This window comes from Hyaena hyaena, unplaced genomic scaffold (genome assembly GCF_003009895.1).
Source record: "Hyaena hyaena isolate Hyena2069 unplaced genomic scaffold, ASM300989v1 scaffold_13, whole genome shotgun sequence".
Lineage (NCBI taxonomy): Eukaryota > Metazoa > Chordata > Mammalia > Carnivora > Hyaenidae > Hyaena > Hyaena hyaena.
The window spans coordinates 2657891-2676797 of record NW_024080645.1 but is presented as its reverse complement, the minus strand read 5'-3'; the positions used below and the strand labels follow the sequence as shown (position 1 = coordinate 2676797).

The 18907-nt window shown below is 43.8% G+C and overlaps 1 protein-coding gene across 5 annotated transcripts in view; it reads left to right on the top strand.

The window, feature by feature from the left end:
- BLM (BLM RecQ like helicase) overlaps window positions 1-18907 on the top strand; it is an 87706-nt gene that overhangs the window by 46072 nt on the left and 22727 nt on the right. For all 5 annotated transcript variants that reach the window (XM_039257372.1, XM_039257365.1, XM_039257379.1 and 2 more), the window contains 4 exons: window positions 349-447; window positions 643-791; window positions 10665-10771; window positions 12553-12713. In XM_039257372.1, coding sequence (XP_039113303.1) covers window positions 349-447; window positions 643-791; window positions 10665-10771; window positions 12553-12713 — 516 coding nt within the window. The remainder of the gene's footprint in view (window positions 1-348; window positions 448-642; window positions 792-10664; window positions 10772-12552; window positions 12714-18907) is intronic.

The window sequence follows — 18907 nt, the reverse complement described above, 5'->3', positions numbered from 1 at the left end:
GTCATTGCTACTGGGATGTCACTGCTTCTAGGCTCTGTCACACACCCATATGCGCATGTGTGTGTGTGTCTCCAGACAACATGCATTCCCACAATACATCTGTAACCCTGTTCCCAGTGTAAACGTGTGGTGAACCTCAGCGCTTGCTAAATGTGGCAAATGTGCTAGAAGGTCTCATTTGCAAGTTTCCATCCCTCCTGCTAATTCTCTTGGTACATCAGATTAAGAGCTCATTTTATGTGGAGGTGGCTGTAACACATTGTCAGTCGTAGTGGAGCCTAAAGACAAAGTCTTTGAGGTGATGTGTGTAGTGTGTTCACATCTCTGACGCATATGCTTCTGGTCTAGGTGTGTGCAAGTAATAGACTGATTTCCACTCTGGAGAATCTGTATGAGAGGAAGCTCTTGGCGCGTTTTGTTATTGATGAAGCACATTGTGTCAGTCAGGTAAACACTGGCTTCTACGTCTTGAAATATCAATAAACACATACTGCTCAGTCTGCATTTGCGGAATAGAGAAAGGAACAGTGAATGATTCAATCTCGTTGAAGAATAAGGTGGTTCTTAGTATAGTGAGCAGTGTTTGGTGTTTATGTAGGAAAGATCCAAATAGTCTGAAAGCCGTGTTTTCTTTCCAACTAGTGGGGACACGATTTTCGCCAAGATTATAAAAGAATGAATATGCTTCGCCAGAAGTTCCCCTCTGTTCCAGTGATGGCCCTTACTGCCACAGCCAACCCCCGGGTACAGAAGGACATCCTCACTCAGCTGAAGATTCTCCAGCCTCAGGTGTAAGTTACTGAAAGTCATGAACTTAAAAACCCCGGGGCAGTGGTTCCCAGATCACTGCACATCAGAGTCCCGTTCCGAGCTTTAAAAATCCTGGTGCACAGATTGCACTCAATAGTCACTTAGCTCAGAAGCTGGGGGGGCTGGGAGCCGTTAGGTTTTTAAAAATCCCCAAGTGATTCAGGGGCGCAGCACAGTTTGGGAACCAAGGCCCTCAGGCTTTTCATTACTTACTGAAATTAAAACTATCCAATACCTGGGGCTCCTGGGTGGCTCAGTCGGTTGAGCGTCCAACTTCAGCTCAGGTCATGATCTCATGGTTCATGGTTTGGAGCCCCACGTCAGGCTCTGTGCTGACAGCTAGCTCAGAGCCTGGAGCCTGTCTTCGAATTCTGTATCTCCCTCTCTCTCTGACCCTCACCTGCTCACGCTGTCTCTCTTTCTCTCTCCCTCCCTCTCTCTCTCTCTCTCTCAAAAATAAATAAAACATTAAAAAAAACCTATCCAATACCTATTTTGGGAGTATGCTGTACCGGTTAATAATTTATGGACTCTGTTATGGTCCTGGCAGCGAATTAGCTTTGATTTATCTGATTTCGTCTCCCACGCATCCTGGAGTGTACATCAGGGAATAATCAGATGACCCTGCTTTATCACTTTCCTGAAGTCCCAGGGTGTTGAAGACAGTCCAGAAAGTATGTATGTAACAGCGTTTATACTTTTGTTTCATCCCAGCAGTGAAATGCTTCTTTTTGCCCCCAAATCCGTAATCACTCCTAATTGAAACTGCTGTAAACGTTCTCCCCACATGGATAGGGTGCACGGGATCGTTTTGTCCGTCTGCATGAGCGTGTAGAGACAGGTGCGCTCTCTGATAGGCTCACTCACTCGGCACGTATTTACTTAACAGCTGTTGTGTGCCAAGATTAAAATATTGTTCCCTTCTAACTTGCTAGTGGGTGCTTTGAGTCTGAGGAATGCATGAAGGAATGACTGATATATTGGGGTGAATATCTTTTGTACCTTTGGAACTACAGACAATAAACTGGCTCTGTCAGCACCTTTGTCGGTCACAGCAGCGTCTCCCGGCGGGTTATGAGGAGAACCGAAGGTGCCATGTGGGGGTGGGAGGGGTCACGAGAGGAAGAGAGCCCTAAGGACCTTTGCAGATTCAACCGGCATTCTTGAGCACACGGGTTATTTAGAATCCTCCAAGCTTTGTGTGTGAGGTCACAAATTTGGGACGGAAAATTTTAATCTCACATGTGGGAAGGATGTTTGTGTAGAATTTGAGGGGGGGGGCAGATTTTGCTTCCATAATCGATATACATTAAAACATAATATTTAAGGTGCATATTATATTTGAGGTTCTAGTGAATAGCCTGCATGCTAGGAGTTTGCTTCTATAAGTACTACATCTCTCTGTGAAAGCCTTTCTTTTTTTTTAATAGGTAATGTTTTTAGCATTTTTCCATCAATTTATACCAGACGCATGCTACTGTTCTTTTACGCTAGTAATATTAATTGCTAAATGCATGCAGTTAAAAGAAATTGTATAAATTCAGTTCACCTTTTGAGTAACTTTTTTAAGTATAGAATTTGTCATTTGTGTTTGAATAAACATTGCACATATGTATTTAGAGACAGATACCTTTAATATCTTTTCCTAGTTTTGTGGGGAGATCAACCTAAAAAAGCAGTAGATTGTACATTTCCTGAGTCTAGCATGTGGTGCCCTGTGCATAATTGGCACTCAGTGAGAATGAATAAATGGAACATATGGAGGAATTTTGGTAAATGTGGGTAAAATATGAAAATTTGGGCAAGTCTGTTGATTCCTTAATATATTTGGTACTTCTATATTTGGGAGGGCTTAAATCCCTTAGTGGAAGTAAAAGATTTTTAACAAACACTTTCTGGTACATTTTTCCCGATCTTTTTTGCCAGTAGGCCCCTTGTTTGGATTAAATTTACCCAACTGCTGCTGCGTCATGGCCCTGCTGAAGGCAGGTGTCCCCAGGGGTGGGGTCGTGTCCCCACGCTCTTCCCCTACTGCTTGTCTGTGTAATCTTCTTCCTCTTTGGGAAGTAAGGGTAGGTAATAAAATGGACTTTATTCCTTTTCCTTAGGACCTTAAAATATAAACTGAGAAAGAGAAGAGGGACAGACATATATGGACAGTTGATACAACAATAATATTAGAATACAACAATAATAACAGCCACCAGTTACGTATTTAGCCTATACCATGTGCCAGGTACTGTTCTTGACATTTTATGTGTATTGACTCATTTACCCACAGGCTTATGAGGTAAGTTCTCCTGTTTTCCTCACTTTGTGGATGAGGAAACCGAGGCACATAGACATTAAATAATTTAAACAAGGTCATATGCCTCACAACTTTTGGAGTGAGGACTTCAACCCAAACAATCTGGTTTTAGAACCCTTGAAATACTTTTTAATAAATTGCAGAATGAAGTAAGTGGTAATTAGAGACGTAAATTACAGCTGCAGGGACTCAGAAAGGCAAGATTGACTCCAACCCAGAATAACAACTCCTTGTTGATGATGCACAGGGTCAGATTGGTTTCATATAAAGGAAGCAGGCTTTGTAGGGTGAGTGGTCTTTTTTGTAAGCAGCTGTAGTGAGATGTAGTTTACATACCTTGCAATTCACCTATTTAAAGCAAGCAATTCTGTGACTTTTTTTTTTCTTTTCAGTTTCCCCACAAGGTTGTGCATCACAACTGCTATCTAATTTTGGAACATCTTTATCTCCCATGAAAGAAAGTCCATACCCATTAGCAGTCAGTTCCCACTGTCTTCCATCTCCCCAGCCCTAGACAACCGTGAATCTACTTTGTGTCTTTATAGGTTTTTGCCTCTGCTGGACATTTCATGTGAATAGAATTTTACAAAACATGGCCTCTTGTGACTGGCCTCTTTCACTTAAGCACAATGTTTTCAAGGTTCATCCATGTTGCGACGTGTATCGGTGCTTCGTTCTTTTCTATTGACAAAAAATGTTCCAGTGGACGGGTACTCTACATTTTATGTATTCATTTATCATGTGGTGGATTTGGCGGCTGTTTCCTTCCACGTCTTGGCTCTTATGCACACTGCTATGAGCGTTTGTGTCTGAGCTATCCACGGACACGCACTTCCACTTCTCTTGGACGTGTATCAAGCAGTGGAATCATTTGGTCATGTGGTAGCTCTTTGTTCTACTTTTTGAAGAACCGCCAGATTGTTTTCCAAAGCGGCCGTGCCATGTCACATGAACCTCAGCAGTGTGTGGGGGTTGCAGTGCCCCCGTCCTCCCCAGCCCCGTCCAGGTCACCCTGTGTCTTTTCAGTTATACCCATCCTGCTGCGTGTGAAGTAGCATTTTTACAGGTGGAGAATGAGATTTCAGGGTTGAAGTTCCTGGCATCAAAGTCCAGGTCAGATCCAAGGAGCAGGGAATAACTTGTAGGATAAGTGGAGCAGCCCAGAGAAGGCCGACCCTGGAGAGGAGGCTTGACGCCATATGGAGGGAGTAGGGTATCCTTGCGTTTTGTGATGGTGAAGCGTGTGGGCTTTATTCTGTGGGCAGCTTGACCTTGGAAGTGGGTGACCCTAACCTTATGGTAGAACGAGGGCCCTGGCATAGAACAGAAGGTGGAGCAGAGGAGCAGGGGGTGAGAGGGCACCATGGTGGAAACAGTGGGAGAGGACAGAGGGGATGGGGTCAAGGGAAAGCCCAGCTGAATCCGTAAGACTGGCAACCAGCGGCGTAAAAAAGGTGAACACAGTGAAAGTTTATATTAGTTTCTGGTACCACTGACCATGGACATGTGGTGGGGGGGGAGGGTTGGGATTACTAATGAATGTGATTTTTTTTTTAATGTTTATTTTTGAGACAGAGAGACAGGCAGACTGCAAGCAGGGGAGGGGCAGAGAGAGGGAGAGATCGGATCTGAAGCAGCTCCAGGCTCTGGGCTCTCAGCACCGAGCCCAACATAGGGCTTGAACCCACGAACCGTGAGATCGTGACCTGAGCCGAAGTTGGATGCCTAACTGACTGAGCCACTGAGGCGGCCCTGAATGTGACTTTTAGGTCCCTGGTGTGGGGGATGTTTAAGGGATGAGTGGAGATGGCCACATTCTCAGCCTTCATACTTTCTACGGTCATAATGTGCTTCCTTAAAGAATATGGAAAACTGTACCCCTTATATAATTCTAACCTGATACCAAAAATGTTTCAACAGGAGTTTTAAGTGAAGAGAATGTAGTCTGTTATAAAGAACATTTTTAAATAAAATTGATACCTAACCCTTTTAAATTTATCCAGGAGAATATAATAGCAATTTTATACCCACTTTCACTCACAAAACACATTACAATTTTTTAACTTTACACATCTTTAAAAATATCTTTAGCAGATATTTTACATCTTTCCTCTTCCTCTTTGAATTCATATTTCTCTTCAGTTTTCCCCACAGATCTTTATCCTAAGGTGATATATTTTTCTACATGAAGTCTTGTTGCCCATTCTAGCATACCTATGAGAAAAATAGGTATATAATGTATAAAATATATGTATATAAACTAAGAGTTGTTTTTAAATTCCCCATACTATAATTATCTTCCAGATTGAATTATTGTAATCGTTAATTCTATGTAACTGATCAGAATAGACCTCTTTTCAGTAAGCTGATACATCTGTGGATGAATCGAGTCTGTCCACATTTCTTTTTTTCATAGATGTAAGCAGTGAGAACTGTTGCTCACATAAACTTGTAGATGGGAATGGAAAACATCTTATTTTAGCAACAACACTCAATTATTTGAATTTTTTCTGACTTATATGCCAAAATTACATAATGATCTGTCATCGGAAATTATTTTTTATGATCTGTCAGCTGGCAACCCAGCTAGGTCCTTTAAAATTTTGCGAGAAGCAAAGACTTGTAAACTCTCTGACTGGCAAGATAAGTCAGATCATTAGTTACTCACTTTGTGTTTTCTGGGAAACATACTATAAAAAGTTTTACCAAGAGTTATTTAATGACCATTAAATATTCTTGTTCCTCTTTCACTTAAGTGAATCTTGTATCCAATATATTTGGAAGAATTGGGGAAATCAAAATGCTGTTAGTTTCAGTAGACCTTTTCTAATATATTTTGACATGTATTTTTATTGCATGATATGCTTTAAAATAATAGCCTTGTTGACAAGGCTTCGTGGCTACCAGTTAGCTCTTTCAGATACTGGGACATGACTTCTATAACCGAATTGGTCAAGCCAGTGTTCAGTGCCAAACCAGTCACCTAAATTAAAGTTATTTTCATTTATTTAAAAGGAAGATTCTGCCTTTGTTTCTCAATTCGCATGAACCATTTAGTGCACATTCCCATGACAACTATCTCAGCTTCAAAAGCAACTAGAGCTTGAGCACGAATTGATTCCATTTCCCGACACATCACTTGAAATGACAGGAGTTTGACACCCTGGACCTAATCATAGTTACCGTGTTAATGTCAGTTGATATCAGTACTTCCTTAGTGAAGATACAGTGGAGTCTCAAGCTTTTTTAAAACAATAAAATCTTTATTGAGATACAACCGGGGTGCCGGTGTTATCTACTGGCACAGCCCGTAGAGCGTGCGACCCTGTATCCTCCAGGTTGTGAGTTTGAGCCCCGCGTTGAGCATAGAGCCTACTTAAAAAATAAAAATAGATAATTGACACATCATAAAATTCACCCATTTAAAGATTAGAATTCAGTGGGGGGTTTTGTATTTTCACAGAGTTATGCAACCATCCCCCAAATCTCAGTGTAGAATATTTCATCACCCCAAAAGGAAAGCTAGCACTCATCAGCAGCCACTCCCATTCTCCTGTGTGCGTCATCTTCCCCCAAGCGGTGTGTTCAAGGCTCATCCGTGCTGCCACATATATCAGTACTTCATTCCTTTTTATGGCTGGATGATCTTGCGTTGTATGGGCACTCCGCATTTACTTACGTATTCTTTAGTTGCTGGGAACGTCCCTGACTGAATATTTGGTAATTCCAGACATCCCATTTTCTTTTTTTTTTTTTTTTTTTTAAATGTTTTATTTATTTCTAGGAGAGAGAGAGAGACAGCGTGAGCAGGGGAGGGTCAGAGAAAGAGGGAGTCACAGACTGAAACAGGCTCCAGGCTCTGAGCTGGCAGTCAGCACAGAGCCCGACGCGGGGCTCGAACCCACGAACCGCGAGATCATGACCCGAGCGAAAGTCGGACGTTTAACCAACTACACCACCCGGGCGCCCCAGACATCCCATTTTCTAACAGGCCGATAAGACAAAGTCAAGGAGACAACATGTTAATGTTTTCATCTGAGCACATTGTGCACCTGCTGCGTTCAGTCAGAGGCCTGGGTGCTGGACTTGGACAGTCTTTCTGCAGTAGATATTTGTTTTGGTTTTGAGTTTGAGATAGATCTGCAACTCTCTTTCCTAATCTCCTGTCATTTTATTATTTTTAGTAATTTGACTAAGTTGATTAGTTAAACATTTCTGAGTTTTTTTCAATTACGTCACAGATTTTAAAACTTTATCAGATTATGTGCCAGTTTTTGATCACTGCTTTATTGAGAGGCAGTCCGTGTATCGTACAGCTTGCCTATGTAAAGTGCACAATTGAGTGGTTTTTAGTATAGTCAGAGCCATGCAACCATCACCACAATCAATTTGAGAGTGTTTTCATCATCCTGCACAAAAACCCACGTCCATTAGTACTCACCCATCTTCCCCTCACCACCCTCCCCCCCCAGCCTGTGGCAACCACTAATCCAACTTCTGTTTATAGATTTGCCTATTTAGAGATATCTCATATAAATGGAATCATCTGATCTGTGGTCTTTTGTCACTGGCTTCTTTTACTTAGCACAATGTTCTCAGAGTTTATTGCTGAATAGTATTGTTTACTGTCTGAGTGTGGCACATTTTCTTCACCCGTTGGTAGATATTGGGGTTGTTTCAATTTGGACTGTTACATATAACACTGTTCACATACAGGTTTTTGTGTGGACCTGTTTTCATTTCTCTTGGGTCTATACCCAGGAGTGGAATTGCTCCATTGAATGGTATCTCTGTTTTAACCTTTTTTTTTTTTTTTAATGTTTTATTTATTTCTGAGAGACAGAGAGGGACAGTATAAGCAGAGGAGGGTCAGGGAGAGAGGGAGACACAGAATCTGAAACAGGCTCCAGGCTCTGAGCTAGCTGTCAGCACAGAGCCTGACGCAGGTCCTGAACCCATGAACCGTGAGATCATGACCTGAGCCGAAGTCGGACGCTCAACCAACTGAGCCACCCAGGCACCCCTGTTTTAACCTTTTAAAGAACTGCCAGACAGTTTTCCAAACATCCCCACCAGCAGCGTTAAGTGGATTCTGATTCCACCTGTACTCGCTCTTGTCTCTTTATTGACCCAGAGCTCTCTTTTTTGGTTGTTTGTTTTTTTAATACATAAAACAGTGTTCTGCGGTTACAGGTTAAAGTTTAGGGAACACGGCCCTTCCCACAGATGGTCATGTCAACAGCCATGCTGGTGGGGAGACCCCTGCCCCATTCCCTACCTATGCCCAAAGTAACTCAGATAATTTTCAAGATCATTTGTATGTTCTTTTTATGTCATCATTTTATCAGGACTGTGGTTTCCTTCGCTGTGGCTGTGATTGTAAATAATTGGGATCAAAATAGTCCATGAATGCGTCAGTCTTTTCTTCCCTGCCCCCGCCCCCATCCACTACCTGTTCTTATTCCATTTCAAGTACTAGAAGGGAGCACTCCATGCTCTGCATGTGAACAGCCTAAGCAGGGTTCAAAGTGCTGGTTAGCAGTAGTCTTGTGAGGTTTTCCGAGTGCTGCATCCTGTGATGGTAGCCACGGGCGCTACACTCTGCTACCAACAGAGATTTGGAAAACCCTCACAAGACATGAAGCCCTACCGAGGGTTTCTGGTACTTTGAAGAGAGTTTCACCTACACCCGTACTGCATTCAGTTTGTTCCGTGTGGTGTCCTGGAGGTTTTTACAGCCAGACCAATGTGTAGCCGTGAAGTTCAGGATAAGTGAAAAGTAGGATTGGTGGGTTGGGTTTTAGAAAGCGAGGGGACGCCCGTAAAGGGAGCAGACGGGGCCAGAGTAACGTGCAAGGTGTCTCCCGCATAGGTGTTCCCAGATCAGTCTCTCGGAGACGGTCCACGTGCAGACGGAGGACCTGCAGATTGACTCCTTAGCAGCGTCTTTGCTGATGTGCCCTTGCAGTGTCTTTGTGAAGCCCTGGGGTACTCACAGAAAGAAGCTGGACAGTGGTTTAGAAGTCTGAGAAGAAACCTAAGTCGGGGCGGGTGGGGATGACCGTGCATCTTAAAGCGGTGAGTGAGGTCCCTGAAGAAGGTGATGCGGGGAGAAGGGAGGAGGCCCCCACTTGTGGAGTAAGCGTAGGAAGAAGAGAGAGGAACTCGAGGGGTCCGTGGGGGGCACGTCCGTGGACCTGAAATTGTCAGCACCAGTGCAGGTTTTCATGGATGATGCCGAGGACAGGGAGGGCCAGAGGGGCCAGAGAGTGAGGTCTGAACAAAGACCAGCACGCACCCCACAGACAGCCTCACTGCTCCCTGGCCGTCTTACCTGCAGAGCGGGCCCGTCAGCAACGCGGCTGCCCCCCACATGGAAGTCATTCGTTCGTCCTAAAAGCAAATGAGCTGATCCTACCAGTGGCAACCGAACCTGGGTCCAGCCAGCCTGGATTTAGGTACAAAGACAGAAAGCCAATTTTTATTCCCTGACTTCGCTCCCTCCCATCCCCACCCCTTATACTTAGGCAGCCTCCTCTTCACGGGGTGTTACAGTTATGGTCTCCTTCCTTCCTTCCATCGACGTGGGCACAGACGTGTCTTTTCGCTCTGACCTTAGCCATTCTGCAGGATTACCTCTCCTTCCCGTGGAGACGTTGGAGCCTGGGTGAAGTCCTGCAGGGCCCAGGACCCTGTGACAGTCCCCTCTCACCTGTCTTTAGTTTTAAAGGCTTAGATAAAACAATCTTAGTAGAATGGTAATGGCAAAACCAGAATGGAGGTGACGAGAACTGAAATTGGCTGTATGGTCAGTTGGCTGGGGGCGCACGTGTCTTCTGAGAAATTTACCACCGCGGGAGAGGAAGAGGTGTGGCGGCACCAGCAGCGGGGCGCAGGGGCAAAAGAAGCTTCTGTTTGGGGGGCTGCGGGCCCTAGAACGTATTCGGAGACTAAAGGGAAGAATTGGCAGAAGGGTTCAATACCAGAGCAGAGAGAATGGAGAAAAGCTCCCTGAGGAAGCAGGAGGGAGGAGGCTGGTGGGCCAGCAGAGAAAGGAGGGATGGGTCTCAGGAGTCTGCCGCGTGCCCTTTGGGGCGCAGAGCGAAGGGAGGTGATTGGTGACCCGGCTCTTGCTGCTGCCCTGCAGTCACATCTTTATGTCCGCAATCAAACTTTGGGCGTGTTGAGGCCTGAAATGTGTGTTTTCTTTGTGGTTTTCATGTGTTATCCACCTCTGCTTGTAATTGACCTTGCCTTGGAGACTGGGCTCCTGACCTGCCTGTCTTCTCCACGTGTTGTCTTCCACAGCCCTCTGATTCCTTGTCATCTCATCCCGCAGACATTCGCTCCTTATCACCCTTCCCTCCGCGAACCCTGACCCCGACTTCCCTCCCAGTGTCTGTAACGTAAGCTGCCTGAGACCGTCGCCGCTTCGGGTGGCTTGATCATTAGGTTTGCCTTATGGAAAATCAGGGTTTGATGTGTAAAAGTGGCTAAAACTATATTTTCTCATACTAACAAAATTTTATGTGTTTGGGGCTTCTAGGTTTAGCATGAGCTTTAACAGACATAATCTGAAATACTACGTGTTACCGAAAAAACCCAAAAAGGTGGCATTTGATTGCTTAGAGTGGATCAGAAAGCATCACCCACGTGAGTACAGACAGCCATGTGACAATAAATAAATGTCTCTTCAGTACCTCAGTAGAGAGTATATGTGTGTACATAATAAACATTGCTTTTCCCATTATAATAGCACTAACTAGCTATTTATAGAACAGCGTATTGCACCTGTCTCACTCCTGGAAATTGTAAAATTCCATTTGGTTTGATAACAAACTCTGAGAAAAAGTATGAGATGACTCCCTCCTACACGCCCGTGCTACAGTTCGTCATTTCGGCGTCTCCTCTGGCCTCTGTCGGGACGGATTCTAGCACTCTGTGTTAGAGGCTTCTCCCAAGGATCTGCCTCGGAGTTCTGTTACCTGAAATGAGATTGTGAAAGTCATAGTAGTTTTCCACATAACACCCCCTTCTCCTTTCCCAGAGAGGACTGTTCTTGTGAACCACCTCTATTTCATGTTTTTAAAATTAATATACATGTTTGCTTGAACAAATCAGACAATGCAGAGAGACAGACTGAGTCCATGATTTCCTTTCCAGACCCCCTCGTCCCAGGCAGCAAATAGATAGACTCTGGCTCTGCTACGGAGAGAGGGCTTTTTCTTTAATACCTCTCTCATTTTGTGATTTCCAAAACGGTACATAGAATACGTGCTACTTGAAGAAACCCAGAGAGCAACAAAAAGGAAGAAGCAAAAGACAAACGTCACCTCAGGACAAGTCGCCAGGACCGTCTGGGGTTTACTTCCCTCCAGCAGTTTGTCTTTCCACTAGCGCACTGTGTGTATGCTTTTTCTACCCTTAACCTGTTCTGTATTTTTTTTTTTAATGTTTATTTATTTTTGAGAGACCGAGTATGAGCAGGAGAGGAGCAGAGAGAGAGGGAGACACAGAATCCGAAGCAGGCTCCAGGCTCCGAGCTGTCAGCACAGAGCCCGACGCGGGGCTTGAACCCACAAAGTTTGAGATCATGACCTGAACCGAAGTCAGACGCTTAACTGACTGAGCCACCCAGGCGCCCCAACCTCTTCTGTATCTTGAACATTCTCGTGGCTCTTTAGAAAATTTAGAAACCACTTAATAGTGTATTTTTTCTCATGAAGCCTTTTCTTAATTAATCCCCTAGTGGTGGCCATTAAAATTTTTCTAATTTTTTTTTTTTTTTTAATGTTTTATTTATTTCTAGGAGAGAGAGAGAGAGAGACAGCGTGAGCAGGGGAGGGTCAGAGAGAGAGGGAGACGCAGACTCTGAAATAGGCTCCAGGCTCTGAGCTGGCAGTCAGCACAGAGCCCAACGCGGGGCCCGAACCCACGAACCGCAAGATCATGACCTAAGCGAAAGTTGGACGCTCAACCGACTAAGCCACCCAGGCGCCCCATAAATTTTTCTAATTTTCAAAGGTAGAAACAAAACTTGGCAGAAGCCGTGGTACCCCTTTATTTTCTAGATTAGTTTCTTAGAAGGAACGGAGTCAAAAGTTAGAAGTATTTCTAAGGCGGACGCATATTGCCTTCCGCTTTCCACAATGTTCGTGGAAGGCCGCCCTCCTGGTTCATGGCCAGTGTGAGATAGAGCCCAGGCCCCCTCCGTGTCCGCCTACGGAGTCCTCCAGGGGCCGAGCGGAAGGTCCCACCTTTTCTTCCCCAGTGCACGTGAGTTCCTCACTTGAATCACTCTACGTCTGTGACCACCCTCTACTCTGAGAATACCAGAGAGGTCTGCTCGTGGTTCACGTATTTCTACAAAAACATTGTGGTGTTGTTTATGTCAAAAGCTCTCCTATCTCAGTACTGTTTTGGTGTCTTGGCAGATGACTCCGGGATAATCTACTGCCTCTCCAGGCGAGAATGCGACACAATGGCTGACACCTTACAGAGGGATGGTCTCGCTGCTCTTGCTTATCATGCTGGCCTCAGTGATTCTGCCAGGGATGAAGTGCAGCACAAGTGGATTAATCAGGACGGCTGCCAGGTAGCTTTTTCTAAAACACACAAATCAGGGAAATAAGCTTTTAATTTTTTTTTTTTTAATGTTTTATTTATTTCTAGGAGAGAGAGAGAGAGACAGCTTGAGCAGGGGAGGGTCAGAGAGAGAGGGAGACACAGACTGAAATAGGCTCCAGGCTCTGAGCTGGCAGTCAGCACAGAGCCCGACGCGGGGCTCGAACCCACGAACCGCGAGATCATGACCTAAGCGAAAGTCGGACGCTTAACCGACTAAGCCACCCAGGCGCCCCGGGAAATAAGCTGTTATAGGACGTGAGCAAACTTGCACATGCAGGAGGAAAATTGTTCTAACTCTAAAGACAGCAAACATTGGAGCAGCCGGGCGGCTCAGTCAGTTAAGCGTCCAGCTCTGGATCTCAGCTCAGGTCGTGATCTTACAGTTCGTGAGTCCAAGTCCCACGTCTGTCAACGCAAAGCCTGCCTGGGATTGTCTGCCTCCCTTTCTCTCTGCCCCTCCCCCTGCTTGTGCTCTCTCTCTCCCTCTCTCTCTCTCAAAACAAATAAACTTAAAAAAATAAGTAAGACTGTAAACATCAAAGTAAGTCTGAAATTTAAAAAACATCTTTTTGAGACTTCCAAAGTTGCTTTTTCTTAAATAAAATTTCTTTTTTTTATTCAGCTGTAATTCGCCTTTTCAGAGTTTCTAAGTCAGTGGTTTTTAGTATATTCCCAAGGTTGTGCAACCTTCACCACCATCTAATTCCAGAATATTTCATCATCCCCCAAGTAAACTCCATACCCGTTAGCAGCCACTCCCCACTCCACCACCCCCAGCCCCTGGCAGCCACTGCCCTAACCACTGCTAGCCTGGCCCCGTAGGTTTTCCTAGTCTGGACATTGCATGTGAGTGAAATCATACAGCCTGTGTTCTTTTGTGCCTGATTTCTCTTACACTTACTTAGCATAATGTTTTCAAGATTTACCCACGTTGCAGCGTGTATCAGTACTTCATTTCTTTGGTGGCCGGGTAGCTCCCACTGGACGGATATATCCTCATTTGTTATCCATTCATCAGTTGGTAGACATTTGGTTGCACCCACTTTTTGGCTGTTGGCACATAATGCTTCTGTGAACATCTGTGGCCATGCTTCTGTTTGAACACGTTTTCAGTTCTCTTTGATGGGTACCTAGGAATGGAGTTGCTTAGTCATACGGTAACGCTGCATTTAACTTTTTGAGGAACTACCAAACTGTTTTCCAAAGCAGCTACTGAATTTTACATTTCCACTAGCAATGTGTAAGGTTCCAATGTCTCTGCCTTTTTTTTTTTTTAATGTTTTATTTATTTCTGAGAGAGAGAGACAGCGTGAGCAGGGGAGAATCAGAGAGAGGGAGACACAGAATCTGAAGCAGGCTTCAGGCTCTGAGCTAGCTGTCAGCACAGAGCCTGATGTGGGGCTCGAACCCACAAACCGTGTGATCATGACCTAAACCGAAGTCGGACACTTAACCAACTGAGCCACCCAGGCACTCCTGTCTCTGCCTTCTTTTTATTACCTATTATTGTCTTTTTTACTATATCCATCCTAAGGGATGTGAAGTAGTGTCTCATTGTGATTTAAATTTGCATTTCCCTAATAACTAATGGTGTTGAGATTTCTGAGATGACAAATCTGTCCCCCAAGTGGATCAAGAGAGAGGAAACTAAAAACGCTCTAGGCATCTACCACAGCAGCACTTGCCAGCCTTTGATAGATCTTTCTCAGTAACAAGGATGACTTTTAGCCTATGAAGTTTTTAGTTCACAAAAAGGGAAATTACCCTTTAGAGGTAGAAGATTTAGAGGAAAAATATCTCTCAAAATTATTTTCTAATGGAAAACAGAAGAAATCTTATAGCATAATAGCCCAGTGTCCTTGGAAAGATGTCAGAAGACTTGACGTATATGAACTGGAAGCACACTCCCATAGGAAGATTACAGGCTGAGATGAAGGCACAAATAAAAATGAAATTTATCCAGATAAGAAAATGAAAGAAAGGCAAAACAAATAGAATTATGTATCAAGACACAAATGGTTCATCTCAGTGCAGACGTTTGGATCAATGAGGTAGTGAGTAACTTGAAAATGTGAAGGAGAGAAAACATATTAAAATTAAGGAAAAAAAGGAAAGTGATACTTGTTGGTGTCAGGGCATCAGGCGGTTAGCCTAAAAAGTATCAGTATCCAAGGAGGAGATCAGGATAGTTGGGGTAGATACAATCGGCATATGTGTTCTAAATGAACAGATAAGAAATATTTAATGAATTTAAAAGCTTTACTTCAGTGTTACTGGGGTAAAACTTAAACATAGACGTAGTTCACTGCTTTGTTTAATTTACAAAGAGCTAAAAGAAATTACATTCACCAAGATAAAGAAATAAGATACTCTACAAAAACCAGACAGACCTGAGACTGTTTGACTACATAACAAAGCAGGAACACACTGTCTTCAGAGTCAAGAGGAGGGAAGCCTGGGAGTGAAGAATGTCACAGCCAGCTTGTTGTCACGTGTGTGAACACAACGGAAGGGCACTGTGAGATGTGTAACGTCCAGAAAGTGGATCACCGCCTTATCTTCGGTGAAGGAATCACAGATGCCAGTCTTCCCTAACTTGTATATTTAAGCAAAATTCCAGTGTTGTTTTTTCTTATTCCTTTGATAAACTTTTTCTTAAGTTTGCTGGAAGAATATCCAAGTTTAAGTAACTGGAAGAATTTGGCAAGAAAACGAAAACATGTGAATACAGTCTTTGCAGTACATTATAGACAGATCAGTGACACAGAAATCCAGAATTCTGGAAAATGTATAAAAACAGTATGTGGCAAGGAAGGCTTTGAAAAATAACAAAAGGAGGGTGATCTAACCAGTGGTACTGCTTACCTGCTGGCGGGAATCGTTATGGATCCTCCTACCAAAATTAATTACAGGTAAGTTAAGGTGTTGGTATTTTTAAATGTAGGAACCCTCACTGGAAGAGAACTTGAGCTTCAGAAAAGCTTAAAAGGAAGGAATTGCTAGAAATGATTAAAAACCTAAACACCTAACCACTTCTGTGTCAGTGAACAAAATTAAAGGCAACCGCAAACTGGGGAAATAAGGTCTTCAGCAAATAAAACATCCCAAAGAACATGTAAAACTTTGACAAAAACATGAATCTCAAATAGTAAATCACCCCAGGCTCTCAAGAGAAATCAAAAAGGACCTGAGGGCTCCTGGGTGGCTCAGTCAGGTAAGCATCCCACTCTCGATTTCGGCTCAGGTCATGATTTCATGGTTCCTGGGTTCAAGCCCTGCATCAGGCTCTGTACTGACAGCGGGAAGCCTGCCTGGGATTCTTTCTCTCCTTCCTCTCTCTCTTTCTCCCTCCCTCCCTCACACTCGTGTGCTCTCTCTCTCTCTCTCTCTCTCTCTCTCTCAAAAATAAGTAAATACACTTTAAAAAAAACTTTTTTAATGTTTATTTTTGAGAGAGACAGAGCGCGAGCCGGGGAGGGGCAGAGAGTGAGAGGGAGACACAGAATCTGGTAAGCAGGCTCCAGGCTTCTAAGCTGTCAGCACAGAACCTGATGCGGGGCTCAAACTCACAAACTGTGAGATCATGACCTGAACTGAAGTCGGATGCTTAACCGACTGAGCCACCCAGGTGCCCTAAAAATTTGTAATAAAAAATGAAAAGAAAGAGCCAGCAAAGTCTAAGCACAAATGTTTTTCAAAGTGCAAATTTGCTGATTATTAAAGAAATCCAAATTTAAAAACAATGAGGAACCATTTTCACCACTTGTATTAGCAAACTTCTATGAACTGCTGGGGTTGGTGATATAAGAGGCGATTTCCTGCAGTGCTCATGAGTCTTTCTGGAAGAGAATATGGCAGACTGTACAGGAGCCTAGATCTAAAATGTGGGCATGGAACTTACATAGATGTTTTTTTATGGTTTTCTTAAATTGGCATATAGCTGACAGACAATATTACATTTCAGTTCAGCACAGTGATTTGATGATTCTGTACATTACGAAATGCTCACCATGGTAATTGTACTTAACCACTTATCATCAAACACGGTTATTGCAATGTTGTTAACTATATGATAGTGTTATTTTTAATAATAAATAGCCTAAATGTCTTGATAGAGTGACTGGGTACATTATAGAGCATTCCTGACAGTGAAAATGGTTTGTGAAGAATTTCATAATGGTATGAAAATGTTCAAATGTCAATGACGGGAAAATGTAGGGACGAATAGAACCAAAAGCGTGAAATCTCAACCGTAATAAAGAAAAATGAGGGGCTCTTGAGTGGCGTCTGACGTCAGCTCAGGTCATGATCTCACTGTTTGTGGGTTGAAGCCTCACTTTGGGCTCTGTGCTGACAGCTTAGAGCCTGAAGCCTACTTTGGATTCTGTCTGTCTGTCTCGCTCTCTCTCTCTCTCTCTTTCTCAAAAGTAAATAAACAAATATTGAATAGAAAAATCAGATGAGAAAAAGAGAAAAAACCCAAGTTCTTTAAGTCTCTATATATAGTATAAATTTTCCACAATACACATGCATATAGATATGTATTTGTATATATTTATAGAAAACACTGGGATCAAAAATATGGCTTTAAAAAATTGGTGAGTTTTTGTTTGTTTTCAGACTAGCTAATCCTTACCATCAAGGTAGAACACAGTCACTGGACAACCTTGATCTTGTTAGATTTGTAAGACAGACTAAAACTCCGTTGTTTTTCTTCACAAAGAAATTATTATAGTCTGGGGTTTTAAAAGCAACACAGAAATAAAGAAGGAAGTAACAGCTCAACATACCAGTTTTCCCAGTGACAAGGCTAAAGGCCTCCAGGGGAAGTTGGCTTCAGGGTCACCTCCCTGGGAGCCTGCAGACTGCCCCAGACCCACCCCTTGACCTCAGGAGACCTTGGCCTTGGGAGACTTGCCCTTGGGGGCCACCCCCCCACACTTGTGGGCCCACTGCAAGCTGTACCCTGCAAGCCTGTGGGCTGCTGCCTCTGCCCCCTCCAGCCGCTAGAGGCTCCAAGGACATTTCCGTTGATCAGAGTGCCATACGTGGGGGGTTGGGGGGGACTAGCCTCTAATGCCGGCCACAGCCATCCCCAGTGTGGACGAGCACGCCCGTTTGCTGCCCACCTAGTCCACCAAGTGTCGTTCCTCTCTCCCTGGTGCCCAGTGGTCAAAATCCTGTCATCAGCCTCAGTCTCTTGCTAGGTAGTTCGGTGGCTTCTGAAATACTGGTCTCGCAGCTTTATTTGTATAAAATGATTTTGCCTGGAGATGTTATGTTTCTGTCTGGGTTAATAAGTCCTAAATTTGCAACTGCAATGGATATTCTTGAAAAAGATTTTTTTTTACTAAAAATCTATTTATGAAGCTCCTGAAGTTTAACTGTCACCTTGCTTTAACTAAGTAATTTGCATCAGCCAAGATCCATGGTCTCCGGTCTTTTTTTTTTTTTTCCTAATATAAGCAACTCTCAGACTTTTACCCATGAGAGTTCCAATAAAAATTTCATAAGTTTTTACTTTGAAATCAACTGTTGAGGAAAAGAAGCTGGTGTGTGATGGATCAGCTGCTCCCACTGGGAAAACAGACAGTAAACACGGGAGCAGGTGACCTTGCCATTGTTCCTGAAGCATCAGAGACACTGGCTGCAGTGATCACCCTGGAGCTCTTGAGCGACACGATCATGACCATGTCGGGGCTGTGTGGGCAGTGCCCCTCATGCCTCCATATCAAAAACGTAAGGGGGCACCTGGGTGGCTCAGCCAGTTAAGTGTCTGACTTTGGCTCAGGTCATGATCTCACGGTTTGTAGGTTCAAGCCCCGTGTTGAGCTCTGTGCTGACAGCGCAGCGCCTGGAGCTGCTTCAGAATGTGTCTCCCTCCCTCTCTGCTCTCCTCTGCTTGTGTTCTGTCTCTCTCAAGAATAAACATTAGAAAAAACTTTAAATGAAAAAAATGTAAGAGAACCAGAGGTGACTGCTCCAGAGTCTGGCCCCTTACATAACAACACCAACTCCACGAGAAAGTGCCTGCCACCTGCCATATGAGCTTCTCTTTACCTTTCTGGGCCTCAATAAAATTGCAGCTTATCAATATGAAGATCTCATGTCAGTCATGCAGAAGAATGGGACCAACTTAAGAAACTAGCTTGTTCTATAGTG